Raw genomic sequence first — 19,766 nt, 5'->3', positions numbered from 1 at the left:
AGAAAATGGAGAGAGGAGGGGAAGACAGAGAGGGGAAGAGAAAGATAGACACTTGCAGTCCTGCTTCACCGCCTGTGAAGCAACTCCCCTGCAGGTGGGGAGCCGGGGGCTCGAACCAGGATCCTTATGCCGGTCCTTGCGCTTTGCACCGCTTTTATATAGATTTTTTTCACTTACTTGAAAGGACAGAGAAAAACTGAGAAAGTGAGTAGGGAGAAAGACATCTGCAGCCCTGCTTTACTGCTCCTGAAGCTTCCCCCTGCAGGTGAGGACCAGGGCTCAAACCCGAATCACTGGGCACTGTAATGTGTGTGCTCAACTGGGTGAGCCACCACTAGGCCCCTTATTCTGCAGCCCCCCACTCCCATTTTTAAAAATTTTATATTTATTTTAATGACTGAGAAGCCAGAGCACACTGCTCAGCTCTGGCTGATGATACTGAGGGTTGAACCCGGGACCTAGGAGCCTCAGGCAGGAGAGTCTTCTGCAGAACTATCAAGCTGTCTTCCCTGCCCCTTATCTCCACTTAATGGGCATCTGTTGGTGCCAGGGATGGAGCTGACACGCCCACCTTGGCATTCTGCCTCCCCATGCTGACATCCCCTTGCTCGACCTTCTTGGGGACCCCCACCCCAGACTGTGGCTCCCTCCTCCCCATCCCCCACTGAAGTCCCTGCACCTCCCCCATCCCCAGGCTGACATCCTCTTCTCCCTGAGACTGATGCCCCTTCTCCCTCAAGACTGAAGCCCCCCCAAACCCCTGACCCCAACTCTGACACCCCTTCCTCCCCGAGGCTGAACCCCCCCAAAAGCTGACACCTCCGGCCGACCACCCCAGGCTGACAATCCCCCTAAAGACAACCCCACCCGCTGACGCCCCATCCCCACCCTCAGGCTGAAACCCACCCCCTTCCTCCTCCTAGAGGCTGACACCCCCTCCCGATCCCCCCCAAAGCAGACACTTCTGGCCTGATCACCTCAGGCTGACAATCACCCCAAAGCTGACATCCCCCCAGGGTGACGCCCCCTCCCCGCCCTCTAGGCTGAAACCCTCATCCTCCCCCTCCTAGAGGCTGACACCCCCTCCCCAACCCCCACAAAGCTGACACCCCCCCAGGGTGAACCCCTCCCCATCCTCCAGGCTGAAACCCCCAGGCCAACGCTCTTTCCTCTCCTCCCCACAGAAGGCTTCTACCTGCCGGGCCCCACCGCCCCGCCCGCGCACGCGGCCCCGCGCACCCCCGCAGCCCCCCGAAGCGCGGCGCCCAAGGAGCGGGCGCGGGAGCGGGAGCGGGAGCGGGAGCGGGAGCGGGAGCCTGGCCGCAGGGAGCGCGGCGTGGTGGATCTGACCCAGGACGGACGCCCGGATGGCCGCCCCGACCGACAGCGCCTGTCGCCCTTCCCGGAGCCCCGCGCGCTGCCCCGCCCACCGCCCAGCGAGGCCCGCGGAGAGCGCCCCGGGGTGCTCGCGCCCCCCGACCGGCCAGCCGGCGCCCCGTCTGTCATCCGCTCGCTCAAGCGGCCCCCGCCCGCCGCGCGCGCCTCCCCGGCCCCGCGCGCGCCGCCGCCCCCCCCGCGCGCACCGCCGCAGCCCTCGCGCGCACCGGCCGCCCGCGAGCCGCCCTGGGCGCTGGAGCTCGGGCCCCTGGCCGCGCACATGGCCGCCCTGGCCGCGCCCCGGACCCCGGCCGACGAGCCGCCCGCGCCGCCCGCGCCGCCCGCGCCGCCCGCGCCCCACGACGAGCCCTCCGCCCTACACGGTCTGCTCCGCTACAGCGGCAGCTTCCCGCCGCGCGAGCCCCGCGCGCCCCCCGCCGGCCCCGGCAAGCGGAGCCCCTTCGGGGGCCTGGGCACCATGAAGCCCGAGGCCCCGGCCGCCGCGCCCCGCGCGCACCCAGCCGCCCGCCCGCCGCCGCCCTGCGCGCCCCCGGCCGGCCGCCAGCTCAAGCGCGACCCCGAGCGACCCGACAGCGCGCGCGACGCCGAGGTGCGACACCCGCCCGTGGGCATCGCCGTGGCTGTGGCCCGGCAGAAGGACAGCAGCGGCCGCCTGGGCTCCGGGCTGCCCGAGCAGGAGCGCCTGGTCGCGGGCAAAGGTGAGTCCCCACCAGACCCGGACCACAGACCCCAGGACCCCCAGTCCACCCTGGTTCTGGACCCCAGGAAGCCCAGTCCGCCCTGGCCCTGGGACCCTGGACCTCCCAGTCTGCTGTGTCCCCCAGACCCTAGGACCCCCAGTCCACCTTGGTCCTGGGACCCCAACACCCCCTAGTCTGCCCTGGTCCTGGACCCCAACACCCATCAGTCTGCCCTTGCCACCAGACCCCAGGACTTGCAGTCTGCCCTGTCATAGGGACCCCAAACCTCAGAAACCTCCCGTCTACCCAGACCACAGAACCCCTTATTCCACCCAGGTCCTGGGACCCCAAGAGCCCCCAGTCCACCCTGGCCTACAGACCCCAAGACCCCCTAGTCTGCCCTGGACCCAGACCACAATACCCATCCAGTCTACCTTGACCCCAGGACCCCCAGCCCGCCCTGTCACAGGGACTCTGGACCCCAGAACTCCCCCCCCCCCCCCCCCCGTCTGCCCTGGCCTCTGGACCCCAGACCTAGATCACAGAACCCCCCACTCCACCCTGGTCCCTGGACCCCAGACTCTGGGCTTCAGGCCCCAACCCCCTGGTCCCTAGAACCCCAAAACCACCCCAGTCTGCTCTGGACCCCAGATTCCAGACTCCCAGACCCAAGCCTTGAGAACCCCTGAGCTGCCAGAACACAGACTCCCAGTGCCCAGTCTGCCCGCCCTGAGCCCCCTGGACACTAAATCCGGCCTTCAGAACCCTACGGCTTCCCAGACTCCCGACTCCCAGAACCCCAAGAACACAGACTCCCACTCCCAGAGGCCCTTAGTCTTCCCTGGCCCCCCAGCTCAATCCTTTCTGACCCCTGGTCCCCAGAACCCCCCAGCTCTCCCACCTCCTAGATCCCCCCAGACCCCCTTCCATTTCTCCAGGACTCCAGCCCTCCCTGCCCCCAGCACCCTCATCTCCTAGGCCCCAACTCTCCTCATCTCCTGGGCCCCAGACCTCCAGCTAGCCTTTGGCTGGCCTCTAGCTGGTCCCCAGCCCACAGCACCCCTGTCTCTACAAGCCCCAAACTCCCTCCCGCCAGCCAGCCCCCAGATTCTCCATTTCCCCAGTCCCCCACCCCCCAACTGACTCTCCTTGCCTACCCCCCCACCCCAAGGACACTCATCTCCCTAGGCTACAACCCTCTCTATCTCCTAGACCCCAGGCCCCTCATATCACCAGCCCCCCCTCTCCCTAGGCCTCTGACCCCTCAGCTTCAAACCCCCCAGCTCCCCAGGACTCACCCCCAGCCCCTCAGCCCTCCAGCCCCTCCTCCTCATGACCCCCCCCCCCCAGCTTTCTAAAGGTGAGTGGGGGTGGGGCCTCTCCTGTATTTGTCGCACCTGGTGTGGTGTTTTCACCCTCACGACGCTTTGAGTGCCACTTTCAACTGTCAATTATTAATCTTCTTTTACAGAATTTTACTTATCTTTATTTTATTAGATAGGACAGAGAAATTGAGAGGGGGAAGGGAAGACAGGGAGGGAGACAGAGACACCTGGAATACGGCTTCACGGGAGTGGGGGAAGTGGGGGCTTGAACCTGGGCACTGTAAGGTGTGCACTCTATTAGGGTGCACACCTGCCCCCCAGTTATCTTCTTAAAAGACTTTTTCTTTCTTTTCTTTTTAAGTGTTTGATTTACTTATTGGATGGAGGCAGAGAAGCTGAGACAGTAGGGGAGGTAGAGAGGGAAAGAGACACACCTGCAGACCTGCTTCACCGATAGTGAAGCTTTCTGCAACCCCGCCCCACTACTACCCACAGGTGGGGACCAGGGGCTTGAACCCAGGTCCTTGTGCATGCTGAGATGTGCACTTAAGCAGTGTGTCACCACCTGGCCTCCAAGTTTTGTTTTATTTATTTTGCCTCCAGGGTTATTGCTGGGGCTTGGTGCCAGCACTGAATCCACTGCTCCTGGAGGCCATTTTTCTCATTTTGTTGTCCTTATTGTTATTACTATTATTTTTTAATATAGAAACTTTTTTCTGGATTATGTGTTTCTTTTTTATATATATATATTTTTTCCTTTTCTTGCCCTTCTTTTTTTATTGTTGTTGTAGTTATTATTGTTACTGATGTCGTTGTTGGATAGAGAAACTGAGAGATGAGGGGAAGACAGAGAGGAGGAGAGAAAGATAGACATCTGCAGACCTACTTCATTGCCTGTGAAGTGACTCCCCTGCAGCTGGGGAGTTGGAGCTCGAACCAGGATTCTTACGCCAGTCCTTGCGCTTTGTACCACGTGTGCTTAACCCACTGCGCTACCGCCTAACTCCCCCTTATTGTTATTTTTATTGTTGTTGTTGCTGGATAGGACAGAGAAATGGAGAGAGGAGGGGAAGACAAAGAGGGGGAGAGAAAGATAGACACCTGCAGACCTGCTTCACTGCTTGTGAAGTGGACCCCCCCTCGGAGGTGGAGATCCAGGGGCTTGAACTGGGATCCTTGAGCCAGTCCTTATGCTTTGCTGCTCAGAACTTCAGGGGCTCTTAGGTGGAGAGAGAGCACTGGCTGCTTAGGTGAGGGCTTGGCCCTCTGCAGGACTGAGCTTGAACCCCAGCACCACCAGGAAGGAGGGGGTGTCATGGGGTTGGGGGAAGCCCTTCCTCTCTCTGAGAGAGAGGAGAGCACACATACTGATGTGGTGACTGACTCCACCACAGAACAAGAAGGAGGCTGCTGCCTACTTGGGTTGTTGGCTTGTCTGGTTTTAGATTCCTGGCAAGCACGTGTGTGTTCTGTATTTAAAAAAAAAAATTTAATACTTTTTTTTATTTCCTTGTGTTGCCCTTGTTGTTTTATTGTTGTAGTTACTATTGTTATTGATGTCATTGTTGTTGGATAGGACCGAGAGAAATGGAAAGAGGAGGGGAAGACAAAGGGGGAGAGAAAGACAGACACCTGCAGATCTGCTTCACCGCTTGTGAAGCGACCTCCCCTGTGGGTGGGAAGCCAGGGGCTTGACCAGGATCCTTAAGCCCACCCTTGCACTTTGTGCTACATGCACTTAACCTGCTGTGCTACCGCCTGACTCCATATTTAAAAAAAAATTTAATTTAAGTTTTATTTTTTTATTATTTTATTTTATTTTTTTCCTCCAGGGTTATTGCTGGGCTCGGTGCCTGCACCATGAATCCACCGCTCCTGGAGGCCATTTTCCCCCCTTTTTTGTTGCCCTTGTTGTTGTAGCATCGTTATGGTTATTATTATTGCCATTGTTGATATTGTTCATTGTTGTATAGGACAGAGAGAAATGGAGAGAGGAGGGGAAGACAGAGAGGGGGAGAGAAAGACAGACACCTGCAGACCTGCTTCACCGCCTGTGAAGTGACTCCCCTGCAGGTGGGGAGCCGGGGGCTTGAATCGGGATCCTTACACCAGTCCTTGCGCTTTGCGCCACGTGCGCTTAACCTGCTGCGCTACCACCTGACCCCCTATTTTTTAAATTTTTAATTTTTTAAAATATTTATTTATCCCCTTTTGTTGTCTTTGTTTTATTGTTGTAGTTCTTACTGTTGTTGTTATTGATGTCGTTGTTGTTGGATAGGACAGAGAGAAATGGAGAGAGGAGGGGAAGACAGAGAGCGGGAGAGAAAGATAGACACCTGCAGACCTGCTTCACCGCCTGTGAAGCGACTACCATGCAGGTGGGGAGCCGGGGTTCGAACCGGGATCCTTATGCCGGTCCTTGTGCTTTGCGCCACCTGCGCTTAACCCGCTGCGCTACCGCCTGACTGCCCTTTTTTTTTATTTTATTTTATTAAATGAGAAATAATGTCACTCTGGCACATGTGGTACCAGGGATTGAACTCAGGGACTCACTCATGCAAGTCTAGTGACCGACTCATTGTGCCACCTCCCTAGCCTGAGATGTGTGTGTGTGATTTTACCCAGAACCCTGTTCGGCTCTGGCTGATGGTGGTCCTGGGGATTGAATCTGTGACCTCAGAGCCTCAGGCAGGAGAGTCTTTCTGCAGAACCACTGTGCTATATTCCACTGTCCTTATTTTTAATTTTTTTTTTTTTTGGCCTCCAGGGTTATTGCTGGGGCTCAGTGCCAGCACTACGAATCCACTGCTCCTGGAGGCTATTTTTCCCATTTTGTTGCCCTTGTGGTGTTATTGTTGTTATAGCTGTTGTTGTTATTGGATAGGACAGAGAGAAATGGAGAGAGGAGGGGAAGACAGAAAGATAGGACACCTGCAGACCTGCTTCACCGCCCGTGAAGCGACCCTCCTGCAGGTAGGGAGTTGGGGTCTCGAACTGGGATCCTTACGCTGGTCTGTGGACTTCACGACACATGCGCTTAACCTGCTGTGCTACCGTCTGACCCCCAACGGGGAAGTTTTCACAGAACTTTTTTTTTTCTTTTGAGACCCAGGCTCCTCTTGTTGTGCGTTGCCATTGTGCTGTGTCCCCAGCCCTGTGTTTATTTCTGGATTGGAGACTCCGCCCAGCACATGTGACACTGGGAACTAACTCAGGGCTGTGTCAGGGACCAGACCTCTGTGACTGGGTCTCTTCAAGGGCCACTTCTGGTTTTTGATGATTTACTTCTTTTTTGTGTGCTGGGACCTTGTGTGTGTTCAGGCAAGAGAGTTCAAGGATGGTGAGAGAGGGATCAGGAGAGAGAGAGAGAGAGAAGAGGAAGAACTCAGACTGGCAGGTGGCTCCCTCCTTAGACGCACAAGGCACTGCCCAAGAACCTGGTTTCAAGCCCCTCTCCCCCTACCACACAGAAACCCAGGAAGCTCCGTGAGGATGCCAGGGTGCTTCTGTCTGCCTCTTTCTCACTATGGAAGGAAGCAAAAGCAGAAACAAAACCAAGCCCCCAACACAGCTGCAGGGGACCGATGGTCTGCGGGTGACAGTGACCCGTGTGCACTGAGAGAGGGACAGGGGAGGCTGGGCGTGTAGCTGGAGTGCAGGGGAGGGGGAGGCGTCTGGTGGGCAGCAGGGATCCTGGCAGCACCTCCCATCGTGGGCATTTCTGCTCTGTCCCAGCTGCCCTGCGGGTGGCCTCACATCCTGTCCAGCCTGGGGGGAGGGGGCCAGGCAAGGGGCCCGACGGCCCCTGCCCCTCCCGGTTGCCGGCCCTGACTTCCCGCCCGGCTCCCAGGACACGGCCGCACGGAGGAAGAGGTGGGCGAGGAGCGAGCCCGGCAGCGGGAAGAGCGTCTGCTGGGAGCACGGCTGGACCGAGACCAGGAGAAGCTGCTCCGGTGAGACAGGGTGCCCCAGTGGGTGCTGGGATGGCGGGTGGGGGGGGTTGGCTTTCTACGTCCTCCTGAACCTTTGCCCCTTCCAGGGAGAGTAAGGAACTGGCCGACCTGGCCCGCCTGCACCCCTCCGGCTGTGCTAACAGCGGCCTGAACCCCAACCTCATGGTGACTGGGGGACCCGGGCTGGCCGGCTCGGGACGCTGGTCTGCGGACCCCTCCTCCCACCTGGCAGCGCACCCCTGGCTGCCTCGCTCTGGCAGCGCCCCCATGTGGCTGGCCGGGAACCCCTACGGTGAGTGTGGCCCCGTGGGGGGCGGGTCCCAGGTGGGGGTGCTCCAGTCTCCCGGCCAGACCCCCTCATCTCCCGTCTCTCCTAGGCCTGGGCCCCCCATCCCTGCACCAGGGCATGGCGCCCACCTTCCCGCCCGGCCTGGGGGGGTCCCTGCCCTCGGCCTACCAGTTCGTCAGGGACCCCCAGTCAGGTCAGCTGGTCATCATCCCTAGTGAACACCTGCCCCACTTTGGTAGGTGCTGGGCTGCCACCCCGGTGGGGTCGTCGGGGAGGACACGCCGTCCTCAGGGGACGGCCTCGGGGTCCCCCCTCCACCACAGGCCTCACCACCTCCCCGTCCCCCCTGCAGCGGAGCTGATGGAGCGGGCCGCAGTGCCCCCTCTCTGGCCAGCGCTGTACCCCCCGGGCCGCAGCCCCCTGCACCACGCACAGCAGCTGCAGCTCTTCTCCCAGCAGCACTTCCTGCGGCAGCAGGAGCTCCTGTACCTGCAGCAGCAAACGGCCCAGGCCCTGGAGCTGCAGCGGAGTGCCCAGCTGGTGGTGAGTGGGCAGCTGGAGGGCTTCCTGGAGGAGGAGGCGTGGGACCAGAGAGTGTAGGCCCTGCAGGAGCCCCGGCCCTAGATGTGTGTCCCTGGGATCCCCGGGAAGAAGAGGCCAGGCCCTAGCCTACTTCGGGCTGCTGGGTGGCAAAGCTAAGCTAGGATGGTGGCCACTGGGCCGGCTGACGTCTCTAGGCTGTTAGTTTATGGTGGGCACTGGCCCTGGCGACTCCTGCAAGCCCGGTGCTCTGCTGCTCAACACCCCCCAGGCTGCCTGGAGTGGCTGTTCCCCTCCCCTTTTTCTTTTCTTTTCTCTTCTTTTTTTTTAAAAAAAATATTTTCCCTTTCTTTTTGCCCTTGTTTTTATTGTTGTTGTAGTTATTGTTGTTCTTGGTGTTGTCGTTGTTGCATAGGACAGAGAGAAATGGAGAGAGGAGGGGAAGACAAATGGAGAGAGGAGGGGAAGACAGAGAGGAGGAGAGAAAGACAGACACCTGCAGACCTGCTTCACCGCCTGTGAAGCGACTCCCCTGCAGGTGGGGAGCCGGGGGCTCAAACTGGGATCCTTGAGCTGGTCCTTGTGCTTTATGCCACATGCACTTAACCTGCTGCGCTACCGCCCGACACCCTCTCTCTCTTTTTTTTTTTCTATAATATTTCACAGGACAGAGAAATTGGGAGGGGTGGGGGAGATAGGGAGAGAGACAGAGAGACACTTGGAGCCCTGCTTCACCACTCATGAAGCTTCCCTCACTGCAGGTGGGGGCAGGGGGCTCGAACCTTAGCAATGTGTGCGCTCAGCCAGCTGCACCACGGCCCAGCTCTCTCCCCAGAGCAGGTTTTAAGTCTCTTGCTGCCAGTGTCCTGTGCTGGCGGCCTGACTTCCTGGCACCCTCTCCTGCCCTCCCCACATTCCCTCATGCCAGAAGCCAGCTGCTCCCCCGGTGTGGGGGGCTGCAGTGAGGCTTCTCCATGAAGCTGGGGCTCCCAGTGGGTGCCTCAAGGGAGCCCCTCATCCTCGGGAGTGCCCTCCTCCTGTCTGTGGGGACCCCGGCAGGACCAGGGTCTGGGCTGAAAGCCCCTCAAAATCCAGGAGGGGAGGCCAGGCTCCGGGGCCACCTCCACCCTGGGGTTCTAGAAGGGACAGTGCTTGTGACCCAGCCGGTCGGAATGTCCATCTGAGCCGGTGGGCCTGGGTCCGAGCGGGCCTGGGCTGGACCCTGCCAGCAGATGGGGGCTCACCTCTGCCCACCCCCCAGGAGCGGCTGAAGGCCCAGGAGCAGCGGGTGGAGCTGGAGGAGAAGGCCAGCAAGCGAGGCCTGGAGGCGGCGGGCAAGGCCAGCCTGACGCCCACGGGCCCCGGACTGCTCCCCAGGAAGCCACCCGCCCCCGCCGGCCCCTACAGCAAGACCCTCAGCCCCCCACCCTCGCCCCGCGTGTCCCCTGTGGCCGCCCTGAAGGCCAAGGTCATCCGGAAGCTGGAGGACGTGGCCAAGCCGCCAGCTTACGCCTACCCCGCCACGCCTCACGCCCACCCCGCCTCTCCACCACCTGCCTCCCCGCCGCCCACCCCTGGCACCCGCAAGGACGAGCCCCCCGAGAACGAGGTGGAGAAGAAGGATCTGGACATGGAAAAGGCACCCAGCCCCTTCCAGGCCTTGTTCCCAGGTATCGTCCAGCCCACCCCTCCCTGCCTTCTTCCCTCCATCCACTGTCCTTCCATCTCTCCATCTCTCCATCCACCCACCCACCCCTTCATCTTTCTCTCCATTCCATCCATCTATCCACTGTCCATCTATCCCACCACCATCCTCCATCCATCCTTCTCTCCATCCACCTACCATCTCTCCATCATCCATCCACCGTCCTCCATCTGTCCATCCCGCCATCCTTCCTTTTGTCCATCTCTCTATTACCTGCCCACTCACCCACCTTGCCTGCCTTCCTTCTGGCCTGAGGCCCACTGTGTGTCTTCCCACACAAGCTTGTCCCCTGTTGACGTTCTTGGCAGCAACAGTGACTCCTCCTCCTCCTCCCCCTCCTCCCCCTTGACTTCCCCCTCCTCATTGGGGCTTGCGAAGACTGTGCTGGGCTTTGACTTTGGATTCTGCCCCGGATTCTGTGAGACCTTGGGTGCCAATGCCGGCATGAGGCCAAGTGCTGAATAAGCCAGTGCCTGTGCCCATTCTGGGGCGCCCCATCCTCTTCCCCCAGCTCTGTGCCAGGTCCAGGGGTGCCTCAGGGGTCCAACCACACACCTGCTGTCAGGGGTGGCCATCCAGGTGTGGGGTCAGGGGTGAGAGATGGCTGTGCCATTTGGGCATCTTGCCAGTTGGCAGCGTGAGGTTTCTAGAAGGCGAGGAGGCTCAGTGGGCAAAACTTGGGGTCCTGAGTTTGAGCTCCAGCATGGTGTGTGCTGGAGTGATGCTCAGGCTCTCCTCCCACTGAGAGAGAGACAGAGACAGAAAGAGAGACAGGTGCCAGAGCACCCTTCAGAGCAAACTGGGAGTCCTGTGCTCTACCTGTGAGCTGTGTCCTCAGATACTACTTTCTAATTGTTCAAAAGTTTGGGTTATGGGGGCCAGGTCATAGGGCACCCAGTTAGTTAAGTGCACACATCAATATGTGCAACGATCCAGGTTCCAGTCTCCACTCCCCGCTGTCTGGGGGGAAAGCTTCACAAGTGGTGAAGCAGGGCTGCAGGTCTCTCTCTCTCTCTCTCTCTCTCTCTCTCTCTCTCCTTTTTAATCAGAGCACTGCTCTGCTCTGGCTTATGGTGGTGCAGGGGATTGAACCTGGGACTTTGAGGCTTCAGGCATGAGAGTCTCTTTGCATAACCATTATGCTATCTACCCCTGCCTGACTCTCTTGCACCCCTCTCAACTTCTTTCTGTCTTGTCAAATAAAATAGAAATTTGAAAAAAAAAATATCCACTGAGAGTTATGGATTCATAGCACCAGCACTGAGCCCCAGCAATAACCCTGCTGGCAGTAAAGAAAAAAAAGAAGCTTGGATTTTTATTAATTCTAGAGTTGATACACACACACACACACACACACACACACACACATTTCCTGGGAGACTAGCGCATTGCTCTGCTGTGGCGTGTGGCAGTGTAGGGCTTGAACCTGCATCCTCTCTTCACAGTCTCTCCAGCCTGTTATTTATTTTTTTTAAAGAATTAATTTATTTATTAATGAGAAGGATAGGAGGAGAGAGAGAGAACCAGATATCACTCTGGTACATGTGCTGCCGGGGATTGAACTGAGGACCTCATGCTTAAGAATCTGATGCTTTATCCACTGTGCCACCTCCTGGACCACATATTTTTGAAGATTTATTTCTGGCACCAGGGATATTGCTGTGGCTTGATGCCTATCTACCTGCATTTCCTTATGGCTTTGTTTAGTTTTGTTTGGGGGAGCTAGGGAAAGAGAGGGAGATTCGGGCAGTGGTGCACCTGGTGCACACATTACTACGTCGTGTAAGGAGCCGCGGTGAAACAAGTATTGCAGGTGAAACAAGTATTGTGTCTGTCTCCCTCTCTCATCTTCCCGGCTGGAGCCTCTCAATTTCTGTCCAATCAATTTAAAAAAAGAGTAAGAGCTACTAGGAGCAGTGGAATCAACAGATAGGCATGAGCCCCAGCTGTAACCCTGGTGGTGGTAGACACCTGCAGTCCTGCTTCACCACTTCTGAAGATTTCCCCCCCTGCAGGCAGGAACCAGGGCCTTGAACCTGGGTCTATTAGCACTGTGATATGTGTGCTTTACTGGGTGTGCCATCACCCAGCCCTCCCCATATAATTTATTGATTATATTTAATTTATTTGTTTATTATTGGGTAGAGACAGATTATTTGGGAAGGGAGGGGAGAGGGAGACACTTGCAGACCTGCTTCATCATGCGTGAAGCTTTCCCCCTGCAAGTGGGGACCAGGGGCTTCAACCTGGGTCCTTGCATACTGAGTGCTTAACCAAGTGCGCCACCACCTGGCCCCCATCTAACTTTTTTTTTTTTTTTTTTTTTTTAGTATCTTTACCTATTGGATAGAAACAGCCAGAATTCGAGAGGGTAGGAGATAGAGAGAGACCTTCAACACTACACCATTTGCAAAGCTTCCCTGCTGCAGGTGGGGACCAGGGGCTGTAACCCAGGTCCTTGCGTGATGTGTAAAATGTGTGCTCAATCAGGTGCCTACTTTCTAAAAGACTTAAGAAAGAGACAGAGCAGAACATCACCCAGTGTGTCGTGTGTGACATTTGGCTGGGGGAGGGGGTGTGTGTGCTGTGCGAGAGGGGTGTCCACTCTGCTGACCTCCGTGTCCCCGCAGACTTGCCGCCCCGGTACCCGTTCCCGGCCCTGCCCACGCACTACGGGAGGCCCTACCCGTTCCTGCTCCAGCCCACAGCCGCTTCGGACGCCCACGGCCTGGCCCCGGATGTGCCGCTGCCCTCAGCCGCCCCCGAGCACCTGGCCCTGGCCCCCGAGGACAAGCCCCTCCGCCTGTCCCCGTCCAAGGTGCCTGAACCGCTGCGCCCGTCCCCACTGCCCGAGCGCGAGGTCAAGGCGGAGGTGGAGGACGTGGACGAGGGCCCCCCCGAGCTGCCCTCCCTCAGGTCCCCACTGCCACTGCCCCCCGAGGACGCCCTGGTGGCCCCCAGCCCCGAGGGAGACTGCAGGGGTGGCCTGCTGGAGGCCCCGGCGCTGAGCGCCAGCCAGGGGCCCGCGCAGCCCCCCGGGCCCCCCCCGGACTTTGCAGAGGACACAGAAGCCCGTGCCGAGTCCCCGGGCCGGACAGAGCTGGGCCTGGCTGCCCCAGACCCCGGGGGTCCGCTGACGCCCGAGCCGCTGGTGGAGGCCAAGGAGGAGCCGGTGGAAGTGCCCGTGGCCCTGCCCGTGGTGCAGGCGGGCCCCGAGGGGGACCCGGCCCCAGCGGCTGCCACGGAGCCCCGGCCAAGCCCTGTGCCCGTGGACCGTGCGGCCCCCGTGAGCGACCCCGAGTGCCTGAGCCCGGAGGTCCCGGAGGTCCCGGAGGCCGTGCCGGCGCTTGACGGCACGTCGTGCTTCCTAGAGGAGGCGCGCCCCGAGCTCTTCCCACCCGGCTTGGACGACCCCCTGGCCGGCATGAACGCCCTGGCCGCTGCAGCCGAGCTGCCCCAGGCCCGGCCTCTGCCCTCGCCGGCCGCCGGAGCCCCGACACTGGAGAAGCTGGAGGCGCAGAGCCTGGTCCTGGAGCAGAGTTTCCTGCACGGAATCACCCTGCTCAGCGAGATCGCCGAGCTGGAGCTGGAGAAGAAGAGCCAGGAGGTGGCAGGTGCGCGGGGGCGGGGCTGGCCTGGGGGACAGGGCCTGGCTGGGACTGGTAATCTGATAGGTAGGGCTGGGCGAGGATGGTGAAAAGGGGCTGAACCAGACTGGGGCCGTTAAGTCTGATAGGTGGGACCGGGAGAGGGCGTGGCCAGATCGTGAGGGGCGGGGTCAATCCCGGAGACAGACTGCTAGGCTGTGGTGGGCGCTTCTGGTTCGCTGTAGGCGGGGCCAGGGTGCTACCCTTATGGCAAGTCACTTTTTTTTTTTGGCCCTGGGGCCTTTGACCACCTGCAGAACCTCCCTGCGGTCTCCTGGTAGGGATTTCAGTATCAAAGACGCCCTGTGCAGGTGCTGGCGTTAGCTGCCCGCAACCCGAACCCTGGTCTTCGTGCGTGGCAGAGGATATGCACTATACATGCACTACACCGGGCTAGCCATCTCCACACTCGCTAAAGCACTTATAGAAAAGCTTCTTCGTTAACCCAGAGGGGTTGCTGGAGGCCTGGAGCAGCGCTGAGGGCTCCGGACGTTGCCCACCGCGCCCCTCCTGGGGCTTTGCTGACGGTGCAGACCAGAAATGGGAGGGGCAGGTTTCCTATTGGGGGACGTCCCTGTCGTTTGGTCATTGGCGTGCTTTGTATTAGTGGGGTCTGTGGGGCTCCAGATGGCTCTCAGTGAAGCTGGGCATCTGTCAGTGTGTGGAGCTGCCACCCATGGCAGCTGGGGACCCACCAGTGAGGTGTGTGTGAATCCAGGTGCCCAAAGCTGATCTCTAGGAGTTTCTTTTCACCACACCCCTGGGTAGAGACAGAAATTTAGAGGGAGCTAGACACCTGCAGCCCTGCTTCACCATCAGTGAAGCGTCCCCCTGTAGGTGGGGACCAAGGTCTTGAACCTGGGTCCAAGCACTGTGATGTGAGCACTTAGCCAGGTGCGCCACTGCCCAGCCGGGCCACACTTCCTTGCAGACCTGTGGGCCTGTGGGTCACTCCCTTCACACACATGTGGCTGGACCACCACAGAGCAGGTCCCTGGTGACAGCTGTGGGGGAGACAGTAATAGTGTGGCCTTGTCTGGGTGGACTTCTATGCCTTTGTAACTGTTCTGTACCCTGCCTCAGTGTGTTCTGCCCTTCAGCCTCCCCCAAGGCGGAGCATCTGGATGTGTGGTGCTGGCAGCTCAGCACCTTCCCAGAGGATAGCCGACGGCTTCATCTGTGGTGTAGTTTCCCTTTTCTTCCTGCACTGGGGCCTTCCCAAGCCATTTCATGAGTCCCTGTTGACTTTATCAGGTGGGGGCACAGAGGGACCCAGGGCCCCTGCTGTGCGTGCCGCCCCCATGTGGTGCTTCGGCCCCAGTGTGGGTCCTCAAGCTAGGTCTGGCTCCCAGTCCTGAGTAGGGGGCCAGGCAGTAGTGAGTTAAACACACACAGCGTCAAGCGCAAGGAATAAGGATCCCAGTTCGAGCCCCCGGCTCCCCACCTGTAGGGAAGTCGCTTCACAGGCGGTGAAGCAGGTCTGCAGGTGTCTGTCTTTCTCTCCCCCCACCTTCCCCTCCTCTCTCAATTTTTGTCTGTCCTATCCAACAACAACTGACAGCAATAACAACAACAATAAACAAAGGAGCAAAAGGGGGAAAAGTAGCCTGCAGGAGCAGTGGATTCCTCAAAGCCACAGTAATAACCCTGGAGGCAAAAAAAAAAAGGCGAGTAGTGGTGTACGCAGTTGAGCGTACATGGACTATGCACGGAACCAGCTTCAAGCCTTTACCCCCCCCCCCCACAGGGGGGAAGCGTCACAAGTGGTAAAGCAGGGCTGCAGGTATCACTCTCCCTTTGTGTCCCCCCCCCCTTAATTTCTCTTGTCATATCCAGTAAAAAAAGAAAAGAAAAAGCCTCCAGGAGCTGTGGGTCCTGGATTCCAATGACTTGGTGACAATAATATATTTAGAGAGATGATAACACACACTGAGGAGCCGGGCAGTGGCGCAGCGGGTTAAGCACACATGGCAGAAAGGGCACAGACCGGCATCAGGATCCCAGTTCGAGCCCCGGCTCCCCACCTGCAGGGGGTCGCTTCACAGTCTTTTTCTCCCCCTCCTCTCTCAATTTCTGTCTTATCCAACGACAGCAATGACGATAAACAACAAAGGCAACAAAAGGGAAAAAAATTTAATTTAAAAAAAGATAACACACTCACGGGGGCTGGCCAGTGGCACACCTGATGGTGCATGTGGATCAGGTTCAAGCCTCTGGCCCTCATTTGCAAGGATGAAGCTTCATGAGCAGTGAAGCAGGGCTGCAGGCATGTTTTCTCTTCCTTCTCAATTTCTCTACAAAACAAAATATTATAAATTTCTCACTTACTAATGAGAGAGGGGAGAGAAGCAGAACCTCCCTCTGGCACACACGTTGCCGCCAGGGACTGAACTCGGGGCCTCGTGTTTGAGAGTCTGGCACTTTACTCGCTCTGTCCCCTCCCAGCCTTTGCTGTGAATGAGGAGATGCTGCCCCTTGGAGGAAATCACACACACAAGTCAGAGGCTCCGAAGCCTGTGGGTTCCCAGCAGAGCAGCTCAGCCATGGGTTCTAGACTGTGTGACTGCCACCCCCCCCCCCCAGGCCAGGGAATGTCCTGGTTTGAGTCAGACAGGGACCGGAGTGGCACTCAGGCTGGCAAAGGCAAGTGGGGACGGGTGCGCTGGCCTGTCTCTGCAGCTGCTAGGGGACACCAAGTTCAACTCCCCTCCCCTCCCGTCGCATTTCCTGTGGTCGTGCTGTTTCCGGGAGCCAGTGTTCCCCCCCCCAGCTGTTTGTGGACAAGGAGCCCAGGCACCCTGTTCTTCCAGCTGTGGGGCTCCAGTGCCCCGTGTTGGCGAAGCTGGGTTGCTGTGACCTGGCCCGGTGTCTCCTGGAAGCCCCAGAGCGGCAGGGCCAGCTCCTCTGAGGCCCCTCTCCCAGACCTGGGGACACCAGGTCCTCCCTGTGCTCAGGGTCCTGATTCTTCTCTCCTGTCCCCCTACCCTGTGGCTTCACCACCTCTGGTGGTGAGACCCCATCCCCAGATTAAGTCCCCTCTGGAGCTAGTGGGGTTCAGGCTGCAGCTTGTGGACTTGGAGGGCCCTAGTGAGCCTCAGTGACAGCGGCCAGAGGTCCCCTCCCCTAAGAATGTCGCATGGCTGGGCTGGAGACAGCTCCCCTGATAGAGCACACAGCTCACTACTGTGGCTGAGGCCCCAGGTTCAAGCTCCCCAGTCCCAGATAGGAGGACAGGGCTGGGATTCCTAGGGAAACGGAACTGGAGAGAGCACTGCTGCTGCCCCCCAGTGGGGCAGGTGGGTGACAGCTGGGATCTCAAAGGTGGTGATGGTGGGGAGAGGGGCATGCCTGGAATGGCCTTGAGTGGCACGAGTGAAGCCTGGCTCCAGGCCAGCTGGCCCCTGGCGTGTGGCACTTTGTGGACATGGCAGGGGTTGGGCAGGGTCCCTCACCTCTGTGTGAGGCTGGGGAGAAGGCAGGGCCTGTGTCATTGTCACCCCAGGCCTGTGCTCTTCGTGCTTTGGAGAGGACAGAGGGAGGTAGCTGGGAATACTGCCGCACTGATCTGCCATCCTGGAGCTCCCTGCTGCCCAAGGCGCCCTCTTGTGGTGCCTGGGCCTGAGCCCCTGGCCAAGGGTGCCCTCAGCCTCTCCTGGCCCCAAACTTCTCATTTTCCAATCTCTCTGCCGCAGCATGGGCACTGGGTATTCTTGGAGCTGGGTATTGTGGCAGGCAGTGGGCCCCGGGACCTCACCTGTCCGTCCTCAGGGGCGGTGCGGCCCTCACTGGAGAGCCTGCTGGCGGCGAGCAGCCACATGCTGAGGGAGGTGCTGGAAGGCCCCCTGGGGGACCCGCTCAAGAGCCTGCGGCTGCCGCGTGAGCTGAACCCCAACAAGAAGTACAGCTGGATGAAGAAGAAGGAGGAGCGGGTAAGGCAGGCGTGGGCGGGTGCCCAGGGGCCAGCTCCCCCAGCTCCGGGCTCTGGGACTCGTCCGTGTGTGTTGCCTGCTCAGCCCAGCCGTGCCCCCCAGATGCTGGCCATGAAGTCGTCTCTGGAGAGCATGGACGCCATGGAGCTGGACTTCCGCATGCGGCTGGCTGAGGTGCAGCGTCAGTACAAGGAGAAACAGCGCGAGCTGGGCAGGCTGCAGCGTCGCAGGCCCTGCGAGTGAGTGCGGGGCGGGGAGTGAGTGAGCAAGTGCTGGGCCCCAGGTGGCAGGCCTGGGTCAGGCAGCTGGGGTGGACGCTGGGTGGCCAGTGGAAGAGGGGTCAGTGGGCCCCCAGGTGGGGCTCTGTTCCTGCCTTGCTGAGTGTGGGCGAGTTGTGGGGCCGGGCCTGCCTTTGTCCGTGGGGGAGGGCACCCGAGAGGAACAGCGGTGTCCTGGGCAGGTTCGTCCGCCGAGCTGGCAGTGGGCAGATGAGGGCATCATAGCCAGTGGCTCTGCTCTCGGCCTGTGACCTGTCCCCGTGCTGTGGGCCCTCGGATGTGAGTGGACACATGAAATGCTGGGTACTGACTGAGCCCTAGCTTGTCAGTTCTCGAGTGAGGACCGATTCTAGCTGGGCGCCGACCTTCCCTGGTGCTCGTCCTGCAGGTTGAGCAAGCCGCTACTGGCGACAGAGGACTATGAGCTGGGCGCAGCGCTGAGGAAGCGACACAAGGGGCCCGAGGAGGAACCGGACGGCAAGCCGAGGGCCCGGAGCCAGGTCTGGGGGGAGCAGGATGCCTCCCTGGACCTCAGGACTCAGGTCGGTTCCTGGGCTGTGTAGAGGGGGCAGCCAAGGCTGGGGAGACCTCGGGCTGAGCAGAGGGGCACAGCCGGCGGGCGGGGTGCACACCTCCTCCCCCTGGGCTGCGCGGTGCCCGCCATGGCCGCTCTGCGCCTCCTGGTTTCTGGGAGTCGAGGGCTCATCCCTGTCATCTCCCCGAGGGCTGTCCAGGGCTGTGCCAGCTCCCTGCCTCTTCCTGCACCACCCACTACAGCCCCCGCCCCCCAGCCCTGAGTGCGCTGTACTGACTGACCTGGCTGCAGGGAGGGGTCTGGCAGGCGGGTAGCAGCCTGGAGATTAAGGCCTTCACGGCCTCGGCCTCGAGCCACAGTGGGGCTCTGCAGCTCCCGCATTCGCTCTCCTGACAAGGTGTTACCTGACTGAGGAAAACAGGAGGCTGATAGCTCTGAAGCTGCGCATCGCACTTTCCCAACAAATGGCTGCGGCTGATGAGAGCTGTGCCAGCAGGCGTCGAGTCTGAGAAATCTCTCGCAGCTCCTGCAGCCAAGGCTCACTCGAGGCACTTCCTTGGCAGCTGGCCACCCGGTATAGGGGCTGGTGCAGGCCGTGCGTGGGTAGTGTTGGCCAGCTGCTGAAGACAGGGTGGGAGCGGGAGCGACTTTCTGGGGTCCTGAATTCAGAGGGGGTGTTGGGAAGGCACGAACACTCCCAGAATGCCGTGTGTCCTGCAGAACTGAGCAGGCCCGCTGTCGGGTTCTGCAGAAGCAGCTGTGGTGGCTAAGGTGCTGGAAACCTGGGGTCCATGTGGGGTTCTGGCTTCTCTCTCCCAGATGGAACTCTTTCTCTCACACGATTTCAGTCGTGGAAACAAGCAGCAGCTGTCTCTTGGGTGCTCCCCGAGCCACTGTTTGTTCATCTGCTGTGAGGGCCCGTGGTGCTGGTGCTCTGCCATATTCCTGGGCAAAAGCAGTCGCGGGGGCAGCTCCAGGGCCTGGGGCCCAGGCATCCTGAACTTGCGCACTGAAGCCCTGGTCTGTTTTGGCCACGTCTCAAAAACAATCTTTAATGTCTAATTTATAAGCAAGAGAGAAGTGAAGCGTCACTCTGGTACCTGTAACACCATAGGGCTGATTCCTGGACCTCTGAGCTTCAAGGACCCTGCTTCACCCCGTGCTACCTCCCTGGCCACAAGTCTCTCTCGTTCATGCTGGAAAGAAATGTCTGTCACCCCACTGTCTTACTGAGCACCAGCCTAATACCGTGGAGTTTCAAGCCGCCCTCTGCCAAGCCGCTCTCCCCAAATCCCCAGCTCTCCAAGTAGGGACACACTCCTTGCACCCCGTGCTCTGATCCGCTGCCTGGGGCTGTGTCTGAACTCATCGGGGTTCCACTGCTGGGCTTGCACTTGGAGGCTCTTTCTCAAAAAGCTTCCATCCCACCTCTCGCTTTAGCTGCTGCAGTGGCTTGTCTGCCAGCCGCCAGCAGGTTTGGTGTGATC

The 19,766-nt window shown here is 59.5% G+C and overlaps 1 protein-coding gene across 6 annotated transcripts in view; it reads left to right on the top strand.

Moving 5' to 3' along the window:
- The window catches only part of TNRC18 (trinucleotide repeat containing 18), a 78,602-nt gene that overhangs the window by 25,347 nt on the left and 33,489 nt on the right, over positions 1–19,766 (top strand). For 5 of the 6 annotated variants that reach the window (XM_060173234.1, XM_060173232.1, XM_060173237.1 and 2 more), the window contains 10 exons: positions 1,185–2,096; positions 7,254–7,356; positions 7,443–7,648; positions 7,734–7,880; positions 7,998–8,188; positions 9,447–9,855; positions 12,521–13,504; positions 17,306–17,466; positions 17,569–17,705; positions 18,133–18,286. In XM_060173234.1, the coding sequence (XP_060029217.1) occupies positions 1,185–2,096; positions 7,254–7,356; positions 7,443–7,648; positions 7,734–7,880; positions 7,998–8,188; positions 9,447–9,855; positions 12,521–13,504; positions 17,306–17,466; positions 17,569–17,705; positions 18,133–18,286 (3,404 nt within the window). The remainder of the gene's footprint in view (positions 1–1,184; positions 2,097–7,253; positions 7,357–7,442; positions 7,649–7,733; positions 7,881–7,997; positions 8,189–9,446; positions 9,856–12,520; positions 13,505–17,305; positions 17,467–17,568; positions 17,706–18,132; positions 18,287–19,766) is intronic. The other variant, XM_060173235.1, reaches the window with a different exon arrangement.

The sequence above is a fragment of the Erinaceus europaeus genome, chromosome 15 (assembly GCF_950295315.1).
Source record: "Erinaceus europaeus chromosome 15, mEriEur2.1, whole genome shotgun sequence".
NCBI lineage: Eukaryota > Metazoa > Chordata > Mammalia > Eulipotyphla > Erinaceidae > Erinaceus > Erinaceus europaeus.
Note: the sequence above shows the minus strand (reverse complement) of the source record. Positions and strands in the feature narration are given on the sequence as shown.